We start from the raw sequence: 12832 nt of genomic DNA, 5'->3' as shown, positions 1-12832 counted from the left end.
GGTGACGATTTCTGAGCAGTAGTGGGCAACGAAGGTGGGAAGAGCCATCTTCATCTGTAGCACAGTTATTCTGCAAATAGTCTATCCACTAGTGATGGGCTTGACTGTAGTTCCATCTGGTAAGGGATGGAATAGTTCACAGTTTGCCTGCAGAGTCTAGCATCTCTCTCTAAGCAGATGTAAAACTTGTTGTCATGGGTCTGTGTGCCTTCTTGCAAGGCAAAAGATGTTTTTGGGTAAATGAAGATAGGCTTTATAGTACACAGAAAAAAACAGATGAAAAGATTAGTACTGGAGAAGGCTATAGGAAAGTAAAAATACAATGATACCTATCAGTCTTGCATGCTGAGCCCGTGGAGCACATGAGGGAACGTGCAGCAGCGTGAGCCACCTCCATTAACCTTGCGGCGGGGTGATGAGCATGTGGAGGGGATGGCACAGAGTGCGGTGGGAAAAAGTTGCAGCCACTTAAATGAATGATCTTGGGATTAGAAGGTTTTGTGTAGCGGTCTCCCTTAGTGGAAGCGATGAGCTGTGTGTACCTGCTCATTCCTGTGGATGTTGCAAAGGGGAATAGCTGCAAAGCAGAGAGCGGGGGTGGTGGTGTGTGTGTATGAATTTAACACAGTAATTATTGAGTGCAATTTAACAAGCCATAAACCCTTCTGTGATTTACTGTTACTTGCATCGTAAAAGGGAGACCAGAAGCACTCATACGGCATGGAAGCACACCATATAAGACCTAGTAAGAGAGTCTTTGGTTTTTAATGTCTGTGTGTACATGAATGATCTTCCAGTCCTAAATATTACTATTTCACAAAACCAACCCAGTACGCTGTTCCATTTAATTTGGTGCCTGTGAGAATTTGAACTATGCAACCCAGTCCCCCAAGTGGTTTTCTTAATATGGTTTTATGTGTGCATAGACCCCTAAGAGTATAAAATGGCAAATTTGATCCCAGAACTAGTCTTTGAGGTTGTGTGTGAACAGTTTTCTACAGAGTCGATTGGAAAACAGGGTTTATTCTGTGGTCTTTGAGGCATGTAAAATATTTTTATTTAAAGTAGAATGAATGTCCAAAATATCCTGTCTTCCTTTCCAGAAATAATCTCCCTCGAACAATGTAAGTAGTTTTATATTACTTGCATTAATCCAAATATTATAATACTTACACTTCAATGTTTTCATTATGCATAGAACAGAATCTAAAACTAAATTAGCAGTGTTTAAAAAAAAATAAAAAGGAGGAAACTCTTGTTTCAGTAGAAAACTTCATCAAAGGTGTTCTTCTGCAGTATTTTATCTTGTTATTTGAATGCTGCATTTTCAGGATTTTCTTGTCAAACCATTTTTTTTCTATAGTAAAAGGAAAGTCCTTATATGAATAAGGCACTTGATGACGGACTATTGCCATCTTCTGTTTGTTCAATTGCACTACATTGCATAACATACATATAAAAATTAATTGCTCAAAACACGGGTCAGCTCCTTAAAATCTACGTTTTTAAAGTTGGCTGTTTATTTTTTGTACGAGCAGCTTTTACTCTAAACAAATCTGATTTAATCTCTGGTGAAGTACAGGACAAAATGATTCATGTAAATGTTGTTCCCTTCACAGGATTAAATACAAACACGTCTTTGTAGCCTTGAGTGGGCAAATATATCCTCCCTGCCGATTTCTGCAGGCTCACTGAGGATGTTTGGGTCGCTGCAGAGCGAGGGAGGAGGTGTTGGTCCAGGGCCACCCGTCTCTGCTCGCTGGGTTAGTCATGTGCCCAGGCTGTTCTTGAACCCCTCTGAATTTGGGGTGGTCTCCGCTGGCTGAAGGTGACTGAATTCATGCTCCTGGGGGATGGATGATTCCCTGCCTCCCTGCAAGCCCTTCTCCCAGCCCTGGGGAGCTCCTCGTCTGGGCCCCAGCTGAGCTGTTCTGAGGTCCCTGAGAAGCATGGAGGCACCTGGGGCACACTCAGTGGGAAATGGATGCCATCAAAGGAGGAGGAACTTGTCCTTCTGCCTCTGCCTTAACCTGAGAGGTCCCTACATCGCCTCCCAGGGCGGAGGAGCTGCTGGAGCAGCCTCAGACCCTCTTACGGTCTTCCCTGCCCTGTTGGTGTGGGTGCCCTGGCCAGCTTGGCCGCCTGTCCCACTGCCAGGATGAGCTGGTGCAAAATCAGCTCAGGAATGTTTCTACAAGTGATTGTGACAAGTGGTTTTGGTTTCTTCTGCCCTTGTTATAAACAAATCTGAAGTGCTGTAGACAGCTTGCATAGTGTGAAGCCTGCCAGAATCTCATTGAAACGAGGTGTCCCAGTCAATATTAGCTCTCCAGGACTTGGTTTCTTCTTTTAAATAATGTAGTCGCTAGTCAACACTTTCTCATGCAGCAGCTGGTGTGTTGGTCTTTTATTATTATTATTTCTGTTTCCCTTGATTTTGGACGCTCTCCTTTAATATTTCCTCTGCTCTCGTTGTGTGTACCACAGTGCACAATAATACCCTGAAGGCGTTGCCTGAGCTACTCTCCAAAAATTATTTCACCTGCTTATTGCACACAGTCATTGTTTCCAAGAGTTGAAAGCAGCTGGAGTTGTAAATAATTTTGAACAAAAAATTCCTAATGCTTTAATTCTCATTCCTGTTGTATTAAGCAGGCACAGAAAGTGCTGGGAAACAGAATTTTCAGCTTGATGTTGATGGCTCAGTCTTGTCACATGTGGGTCTGTGAAAGGACACTTTTTGTTGTGTCTTCACTTAGAATGAGATTAATCGGAAGCACAAGCTGTTTTAACAGCCTTTGGTGGTTGATTTTTTTTTCTTTTTTTTTTTTTTTTGAGAAGAGACAACTAGGGTTCTGTGTGAATTGCTTATGTTTGATATTTTAGAAGGGATGAGAAGCACTTTGGTAGGACTGATCCATGGATGAGACGGTGCTGCCAGCACCACAAATGCCAAAGAGAGAAAGCCAAGACACCGTCGGCTGACGGCAAAGCACCGTGTGGGCAGACTGAGCCCCGTGGCTGCCCTGTCCCGACAGCTGCCTGCCTGCCAGGACACCAAAGGGTCTCTACAGGAGCGGGTGCCACCTCCTCCCCTCTCTTTTACTTGCCACAAGCCCTTCAGTGGCCATCCGCCACACCCTGTGGGTTTTGACTTGTCCCGCTGGATCCCGCTCCAAGGCCAGAGCTTGTCCATCTCGACTGGAACCTCCTGGAGCTCCAGGTTGCTTTCTGAGCTTGAGGCATCCTTAGCTTTTGTTGGCCTTCAAAAAAACCAACTGACCAACCAAAACAACCCCAAATCCCCTCTGAAGTGAACCTGATCTCTGTGTAGATTTAAGCTTTTGAATTTTGAGATGGATGTTAGTAAGCTGAAACAGAAAAGCTGTGCATGTCTGCACATTCCTTAATGAACTTCCATGGTCAGATACCCAAAGATACGTTTTATTTACATGATATACAAACATTCTCACAAATTAGCAAAAGTCTCTGTGCAGGTGACTTCAGACATCAGTGTATTCATGGTATATGCGCACTTCTGATCTTCTAACACTCTGAAGTGATCTAATACTCTCGCTCCTGGTTCTCATATTTGATTTTCTGAACAGCCTTCGTGAGAATGATCTACACATGAAAAAGTAAATTATTGGATCCAGACAGACATTACATGCGGACAGGAACAGTGTCATTTCCTTACAATAATACAAGATTTTATGCGCAGAATCGTCTAAAATCTTATCTAGATGGCTAAAAGTAAAGGGTATTCTGCATAAATGATATGGCAGAAAGCAAGTGAAAAATACAGCCACAACAACCCTTATACTTTGATTATGCTTTCGCTTTCTGCTTGATGAGCTAATGAATTGTTTGCTCGATTTGTAAATGTACCTGGATATCGCGATATAACATCCTATCAGTACTATCAGCACCACTACAAACATGCAGGTGTTGATGTAGATGACAGCTGTGTGCCACTGGACTCCCAAGGGAGACTTCAGTTTTATGCAGTCGTCTACATTTTTCTTTGTCGGGTAGCCGTTGGTAAGGATGAGGTTTGGTAGCGCTAGGAAAGCCATTACAACCCAAACACAGGCAGATAAGATCTTGGTGAAGGTGATGCTGTACATCCTGGAGTCTCCAAAAGGCTTCACTACTTTCAGGTAGCGGTCGATGCTGATGAGTCCGAGGAACACGATGGTGGTGTACATGTTTGCGTAAAACAGAACCGTGGTGTATCTGCACAGGAAAGAGTTGAAGTGCCACGGTCCCAGCTGCGAGTCCTGGATTATCTTGAATGGGAACGTCAGTGTCATGAGAAGGTCTGCAACCACGATGTTTTTGAGGTAAAATATAAAACTCGTTTTGTTTCTGATGTGGAAAAAAATCCACACTGCTAGGCCGTTCAGCAGGATGCTTGCCAGGAAGATGATGAGGTAAAGCACAGGCAAGACGATGGTGGTGAATTCGTTGTGTGTGGAATTCCTGAGTAAGCCTGCTGTGGAGTTGGGTGAGGTGATGTTGTCTTGGCTCAGAAGATCATCTGTGGGGATGAGGGAAAACAACAAGTTTAAAGTATGTTTCTGGTGTTTTACAAATGGGGCCATTTCAGAACTGCCCTCTAGAAAACGTCCTGTCTCTGGGCAATTCTGGAGGCTTCTGGGATCAACCAGCCCAGAAAACTTGAGTTTATAAGAGTGCTCCTGAGTATTGCATGTGTCAGAATAAATGTGCCTGTGGCTTGCCAGCCTCTGAGCATAACGTCTGTGCATCCCGATGAAATATAAAGGTGCTTCTGCAAATAATTTGACAGGCAAAAAAATATGTGGTGTGCGAGTGTGTGTATATCCCCGAGGTGCCCGCACTGCTCAGGAGCTCCCTGCCTGCCCTTGCTGTCACCCTGCAGGTGGGGGGCCTGGCTTGGTGGGCTCAGTGCTGCATGGCAATGGGCAGCAACACACCCAGGGGGTGTGCGCAAGTAAACATTTTTACAGTATTTGAAGAAAATAAATAGCCTGGAATTTCTCTGTAGAGAGAGAGCCAGTGAATCAAGCGGAGCTGGGTGCTCCCCTCCTTGCAGGCTGAGGTCTGCCGTGTCTGACACCAGCCCTTGTGTAAGGGTGTGGGCAAATGCAGCTGCATACCAGCTTGTTGGGAATTAACTGTTTATCAAATTTACAGGGTGTCAGCTCTTGCTGTCTTGACAGAATGCAGCTTTTGTGAGCTGAGATGATCTATTTATTAAGAGACAGGACTCTGAGGAAAGTCTTTGGACCTATTAAAACTTTAATTTAAAACTTAGCTTACTTAAGTGTATTTAAAAATTACAGCCTTTGGGGATTTTAAGATTTCATGTGTAAATGTTTGTGAAAAAATCTTCAGACTTATAAATTCTCTCATAAAACTATAGCACATTTTATTTCATATTGTTTATACTCTGAACTTGGCTGGTGTGGTAAACCACGACTGACACCCACGGGGGCAGCACTTGGCCGTATTTAGACAGCCTTTTCTGAAATGACTTATTTCTTTAAAATGTTGATAGGAACTGATAGTAATACAATAAACAGTTCTTCTCAATAACTTAAACTTCCAACGTTATTTTACCTGGCAGTTTTCCATAGGACAAATTGTACCCCATCATTTGAACTGCTGTAGGTTTTCTGCCGAAATGCTTTTCAGGAGTCCCACTGGCAGCTGTAGATCCAGGATGCGGCATGGGCTGTGCCAGCATTATGTTCTGGGGAAAATAAATTGGGATTAAAACCAAAGCAAACCAGAAGACCTCACCTTCCTCTCCCCAACATGGAAAGGAGCTTTGTGAAATGAGCATCCTCAAGATTTCCCAGTGAATGGGCTGATGTCTGGATACTGCACAGCTCTTCTGCTATTGAGGTCTTTGTTGCCACATCTTCACTTACAGCTGGGCATCCGCTGCATCGTTGCAGGCCATCCTGCCACGTTAGTTTTTGTAAGCCTATCAATTTCATCGTTAAAACTATTTCCTTTCTCCAATTCACTAACAAAGCTGTACTGGAGCCTTATTGCTGTAATACTCAGCAACATTATTCTGATTTCCAGCCTGAATGTCTCTGGCCACCGTCTTGTGTATTTTTGTACCAGTGTCTTTAATTTAAAGAACCCATCTCCATTTCTGATACTTACCCCTCTGCATATGTGTTTTACTGTATTGAGACTTCACGTACTGTGATGAAGCAAGCCCAAACCCTGCTCATGTTTCTGTAAGACTTGAAGATACTGGCCCTTCTCTGTGTCTGCTCCAGTTAAGATAATCTTCCTTGAATCCCATTGACAAATACTGTGCAAATGAGGTTTAAGAAAAGCTTGTTTCATGGTGGTTTGGTTCATGTCACCACTGAAATGCCTCATCAAACATTTTCTGGGCTCTCACTTCCTCAAGTCCTCCTTACATCTGCACCAGGTTGGTGGCAAACGGCTGTGCTGGGATCAGCTCTAACACGCTTTCTGTCTCCTTAGTGCTTCACAGGGATCGGTGCCAGTGTGTAGCTGGCTTTTTTGTTGTCCTTAGCTACATGATCTCGTGAGGATTTTTTGTCCCAGCAAACTTCAAGTTTGTTAACTTCTGTAAAAATATGATGCATTTCAACTTTTTAAAACTTGTCTTCCTTCTTTTGATTTCTTTCAAAAAATTTGGACTAAACCTTTGCGAAAACCTGGACTGTGACTAGTGAGCTTCTAACAGCCAGGCCAAGAATGTTCTTTTTTTAAATTCATACTGGCTTTGATAGTCTCCAGGCGGGTATCTCTAGACCACCCTTCTCAGCTTTAAAAGTAGGTTAGTATACAAGTATTTGCAAACATACCATTCCAGTTACGGCAGTAGCTGAAGTTTGTCTCCTAACTGCCAGAACATGCTGGTTTAATGCCTTTGATATGATCTGCTGCTACAGCTGGTTTCTTACTCCTTGGTAAAGGCCCTTGACCTTATTCCAGCATCTCTTGCTTGGACATCATGTTTCTTTATTTTTGATCTTGGGCATTTCAGTGACAAATGCCTGAGAGTAGATTATTTTTTATTTTTTTTTTTAATTTGTCATCTCTCACTTCTTCAAGTAAAAAAGTTTCATGTGTAATTATAAGATGTGTGTATAACTTCATAATGTATCCAGCAAATTGGAGTGGAAACTCTAAGCTCCTGTTCCTTTCTCATGGTTTTGAATGAAGTGGTTCACAGGCCAGCCTACAGGGAATACAGAAAAACTACAGCATCTAATTTATGCTGTGATGGCATTATAGTGTTTTGACATTGTTCAAAGAAGTTTTGACAGTACTGATTCCTAAGACTACATTCCTGATTATTGCTTTACTCCTGCAGTGTGCAAATGCATTAATTTTTCCACGCTTCACTTTCTGTTTACAAGTTCTGATAGGAAAACTAGCAAAGTAGTTCAGATCTCAGCAATTACACTAGACCTGACTAGCCTGTTGCCTCTCATATGGGAATGAATAGGTGATAAAATTACTGAAGCCCTTTTGCAGATCTAAACTTGTTTTATGCGATTATCACTCTTATTAGTTGCGTTGAATTGTCACTAGGTGGCAGTAAAGCAAATCATTACATTTTAAAGCACCAGTAAAAATTTTAATTCTGATATTAAGCTTTTTGTCAGTTTGGCTTCTTGTTTGCTCTGATAATAACTGGGGTCCATAATGAGATCATTAGGGGTATTTTAGATATTATGTTTCTCTTGGTCTGAGAAGCAGTAACCTATCGCTTTTTTTGTTGTTGTTTATAATTTGCAGATATCCTTTTTTGCCCAGGAGGCACAGAGATCAAAAGAGTATGTGATTTTATGAAAAGATGCATATCTATCTTCTTATGCAAATATGATGCTTATTTCTCTGCTTTTCAGAGTTCCTTTTAAGTCTGTGTAATTTCTGGTCCTGGTCCCTGGAAAGCTCCCTGCTCTCAGGCTCTTCAGGCAAGTGCTCTCCCAGATCCTCAGTCCAGAGGAGTGAGTCAAGCATCGGTTGTGTTGCCTGAGATTCGAGGCAGTGCGACTGCTGACTCCCATGTTCCCATGCTGTAAGCCTGGGAACCCAGGGTTTGATGAAGCTGCAGATCAGATCTGAGCTAAATGGACTTCTCATGTACTGTCAGTGACTCTGTGTCCCAAAGGGATTTGCTCTAAATCTTGTCCAAAAAGGCTCCTTCCTTTTTCCACCTCTGTATCCATCATTTTAGGTGGATGTTGTCACTAAGAGACCATAAATATCTAACACCAGGTTATCTGTGAATGCCTCTTCGTGTACAGACAGCCCCTACACTCTCCAAAGGTTGTCACTTGTTTTACATCAGAGAACTGGTGGATGTTTTCTGATACTGGTGAGAAAGCTCTTTTGCTGCAGGGGGTCTCCTAGCTATCCTCTGGCCTCTCCCTCTAGCTTGCACTGTTCACGTTCCCATCTGCATCCTGTGCTTTACTGTCAGCAGAGACGGGCCATCCGCATCATCCTTAAGACTCTCAAGCCTCTGTTGACCGTGAATCAAAATCCAGTTTCCTTCTTCCTTGTGGGTAGTGTCTTGTTCCTTGCCTACTGTTACTTGAATCCACTGGGCTCTTAGTCTGAGTCTTGGGATTTAGCCCATTGTCTTATAGCTGAAAACTACTGCACAGTTTTGCAGATGGACTGCAATCGCTTAGACCAGAAATGGCTACACCGCTGTGACAGAAGGCTCTCCCTGGACCGGCATGCTTCTTACCACCCCGGGGAATGTGTTACAGTCCCCAGTCTCTGATGGGCTCGCCTGTGCCTCTTGGGGTTTGATAGTATCAGCACTGCTCCCATGCTTGTCCTGCAACTTGTCTGCTCAGGTGCAGCCTGCTGATCTCCCCGGTTCATGCAAAACCTGTGCTGGCTGAAGCATCCTGGCTGCTCGGTTGTTGGGCTCTGCTGTCCCTTCCAGAGGCAGCACGGGAAGGCGCTGCATGGGTGACAGGAGCAGCAGCATCACATCCGTTATGCTTTTCAAGTCAGCGCTGCTTACTTTCAGCAAATTCCGTAGGGACTTGCTGATTCCTGCACAGGCTACTGACCGTGAGGGATCCCTGCCACATGCATGTTCCTGGCCAGTGAAGATGTGACCACACTCTAATTGCCCAGGGAAATCCAGGTCACCTGGAAGCCATACTGGGAGCTTGCTTGTTGTTCCTGAAGACCAATTAGGATCAAGCCTCGGAATGGATATCTGTGTCATCTTATTCCTGATGGTTTTGATGTTAAAACGTGTTCCAAAAATATCCCAACAACATATGGGTTGGAAAGACAAAGCAGTAGACTCCACAAATGTAAACCCTGACACCTAAACTCTCTGAGCAGCGTTCTGTATCCTGCCTCGCTGGCACAGCTGAGCTCAGCAGAGAGGCTTTGGTGCACGCATGGGGTGGAGGTTAGAGACAACACCTACCAAAGGCTGCCCTAATTATATGCTAAAGACTTTCCCTTATGCTGCTGTAGTTTGAAGCTTTAAAGTCTTAAACAAACAGGTTCGTGCAGAGCAGCAGAGAAGTGCAGGCACGATGCTGCACAGAGCTGGTCGTGTGACAGAATTTTGGCATATACAGAGGTGGTCCTACTCAGGCTCACCAGTCCAAAGGTGTTTCCATGGTTTCCTACCTAAGCGTGGCAAAGGGGTACTGTGATAGAGCACTTAGGAGTAGTGTGGTTTCATTATTTACCTGCTAGGGTGGGTGAGCAAGGCTCATTTGAGTCAAATCTAGTGTATCCCTGTACTCCAAAAGCTTAATTTTTTTTTCGGATAAAGACCACTATATTGCAGACTCTAGGAGTAGGACGAAAGCTATCACATACGGAGAATTCACCCTTTTCCATGTGTTCTCTTGGAATGGGAGATGAAGACTGCCTTCTCTTTCAAGAGTATTTTAAGGTATTTTCTAATTGTTCACTGACTGCGTGCTCTGATAGTGGCTTTTTTTCTTGTTTGAATGCAGTATTTCTGTGCTGGGCAAGGTTGGTTTTCCACTCCTAGTTCAGGTCTCCAGATGCTTTTCTTCTGACCAATTTCATTTTAACCAGCTGTCTCATTCTTCCATATAAATATATGTTTTTGAAGATGCACTAGAAGTGGCTCCTTTATTTAAATAGCTCTTTATAGAAGAATACTTTATACTTCTTGTAGTTTATGCACTTGATTGGTTGTTGGTTGTTTTTTTTTCTGTCATTCCCCTAAAGACTGTCAACTGCATTAAATATAAGTAACTCTCTGTTTCACAGATGAGGTAATCTTTTACTGCTAATGTTGATAGACTGGTTTATATGCATGACTGGTAGAACCTCAGATGAGAAATTAAATAATAGGCTGCATGGCAGACTTCAGTGTCATATGGGTAGGGAATGACTGTATAGTTTTTCTAATGACTAAGGCTTTAAGTTGCCTCACTGTTTAAAGGAATTCTATATCCTCAACTCTAATTGCTCTTTCTTCATCTTATTTACAACTTTTTAAAAAATAGAAAACTCTCTTTGTAATCTGGACTAGATATTCTAGGTCATAGGGCTGCAGAGTTTTAAGTGATTTTTTTTTTATTTGAGCTTTTTGATGTGTGGCTTCTTGCCAGTCAATCTGCATTCATCACCATAAAGTTTGGTAAATGACAGAGTTAATGTAAACAATAGAAATGTGAGCCAGTTTATTAAATTTGCTACTGTCTGGCTGTGATTGCCATCTTTTCTGTTGCCCTTTAAAACCAAATCTGAGTTAACTGTAAAGATTTTTGGGTAAAAAAAGCATTGATGTAGGCTGTAAGTGTATGTGTGCATAAAGCTTCTGCAAGCAGACACGTGGAGCCTGCGTCCCTGCTCTCTTCTTTATTTCAGTCCACCCCTGTACTGCATCACTTGAGCAAGCCTTAATGTTCTGTTTTTCCCTGCTTGCATCTATTTATCTTCCTTAGTGCTTTTCCTTGATTACTGATAGAAAGCCCAATCCCAGTAACTGGGACACTACCACCTTTACCTTCCTTGGAGGCCTCTGTTAAAAATTGTCCCATCTCCCTTTTGGTAAAAGTGTATGTTAATGTGCTGCTAATGCATAGTGGAATAACTTGATATTCCTGTTGGAATTCGTACCTACAGCGAGTGAGTATGCACCTCTTACTCTCTTGTGGTTTGTACTCTTTCTTATTTTTTGCATTTTTCTAGCTGTCACATCCCTGTCCTTGGAACTATGCTTCTGCGCCAGTTGTGCCAAGAGATGCCATGCTGTTGGCAGCAGCGCAAGCAGTGACAAGAACTAGCATAATGCCAGGATTTGTGTTAGTCAGAGACTCCTGGGCGCTGCAGGACCCTGACCACTTGTGCTCAGATGTAATCATGCACCAAGCATAGTGTCTTTCGTCTGCAGAAAGGCTGGAGAGCTGAGGTGGTTCAGCCTGGCCCAGAGCAGGCTCAGGGACTCAACAGTCTGCATGGCTCCCTGGTGGTGGGAGCCTGGCTCTTGTCTTCTCAGGGGCACTCACTGACCGGGCAGGAGGCAGTGGGCACACACTGAGACTCGGGAAATTACATCTGAGCACAAGAAAATGCTTTTTTACTGTGCGGGTGGTCAAACATGGGTGCAGGTTGCTCATGGAGGCTGTGGATCTCCATCCTGGGAGATACCTCCTGTGGGTTGGGTGCTCCAGGGCTGCCCTTGTCTCAGCCACACTCTGCTTCACTGGTGGAATCCCCGAGTGCCCGCTCCTGCATGCCTGCCAAAGGCTGGCTGAGCTAAGTGGTGGTGTCCACCATCCTGCATGTCTGACTCAGCCAGCTGGCACGTGTTGGGTGCTGCAAACCAGGAACTGCTTCAACGTGAGGTGGCTGGGGAGAGGGTGAAAATAGCCCTTCGTGGGGCTTTGTGCCCTCGGCTCCCGGTGCCCGCCTTCCTAGGAGAGTGGTGGTGGAGGGGCGTGCAGACAGTATGTACTAGTTCCCTGTAATGCAGTAACACTGCCATGCTTAATTGCAGAGAGGCTGAAAAATAAGAACTAGAGTATAACTGTCTTCAGCTGTGGCTTACGGTGCTTGTCGTCTTAGTCATATCCAGAAACAGGAACCACTGCCTCTGCTCAGAAAGCTTTTCGTCTGCTTCAGTATCTAGTAAAAAACCCCTTCTTGGTTTTCAGGTTCCTCCTTGAACTTCCCTCTCAATTCCAGCCTAACTCTTCTCTTGCGTGTCTCTGAACAGCACAGCGTCCTGGCCCCGGGCAAGCTGCCGTGCATCCTGCCTCCATCTGCCTTCAGCTGGTGGAGCAGCTTCTTTTGTCTCTAGGATCCTATTCTGTCCCTGCCCTGTCCTGTCCATTTGTCTTCAATAGAAGGCACGTGATGCCAGTGGTTAGGGACCGTCCCTCCCCGTGGAAGCCTCATCCGAACCCTGAGCCAACATCCGTGCCGGTAGGCGCGTGGGAGCAGCAGTCCCTCTACATCCGCATTGAGACGCGCTGCTAGCGGAGACTTCCTTCCCCACAGTCATTTTGCCCAAGAGATGTCTCTGAGAAAAATTATCAGTACCCCATTCCAGTAAGCTGTAGAGCTTCCCACATGCAGTCACTTACTGAGATTTGGGGTTTAGCCTTTTTTGGTCCTTTGTATATGACAGCTGATAGTACCATGCGTATTTCCAGTGCCTGTGCTAGATTTACCTTGCATCTGAGTAACCAGCTAAATGTGCTTATTTATGCTTTCTACATCAGTCTCTACCCATGCTTTACTGCAGGTGTTGCCTGAAATCTCACATTCAGTTTGCACCTGTAAGTGGGTGTAGCAGTAAGTATTAATTTAATTTAAG

The 12832-nt window shown here is 44.1% G+C and overlaps 2 protein-coding genes across 2 annotated transcripts in view; one reads left to right on the top strand and one right to left on the bottom strand.

Moving 5' to 3' along the window:
• The window catches only part of MED12L (mediator complex subunit 12L), a 148138-nt gene that overhangs the window by 69235 nt on the left and 66071 nt on the right, over nucleotides 1-12832 (top strand). The window lies entirely within an intron of this gene.
• GPR87 (G protein-coupled receptor 87) lies at nucleotides 3504-5638 on the bottom strand. Its single transcript, XM_074153532.1, has 2 exons — nucleotides 5605-5638; nucleotides 3504-4540 (listed from the first exon to the last, which is right to left on the bottom strand). Exons 1-2 carry the CDS (start codon nucleotides 5636-5638, stop codon nucleotides 3504-3506), a joined length of 1071 nt encoding a protein of 356 aa, XP_074009633.1.

Source organism: Numenius arquata, chromosome 9 (assembly GCF_964106895.1).
Source record: "Numenius arquata chromosome 9, bNumArq3.hap1.1, whole genome shotgun sequence".
Classification (NCBI taxonomy): Eukaryota; Metazoa; Chordata; class Aves; order Charadriiformes; family Scolopacidae; genus Numenius; species Numenius arquata.
This window is presented reverse-complemented; position numbering and strand designations above follow the sequence as displayed.

Coding starts and splice junctions, on each gene's coding strand:
- GPR87 (XM_074153532.1), bottom strand. CDS start 5,638: ATGGGGTACAATTTGTCCTATGGAAAACTGCCAG. Junction 4,541..5,604: donor GTCCTATGGAAAACTGCCAG/GTAAAATAACGT, acceptor TCATCCCCACAG/ATGATCTTCTGAGCCAAGAC.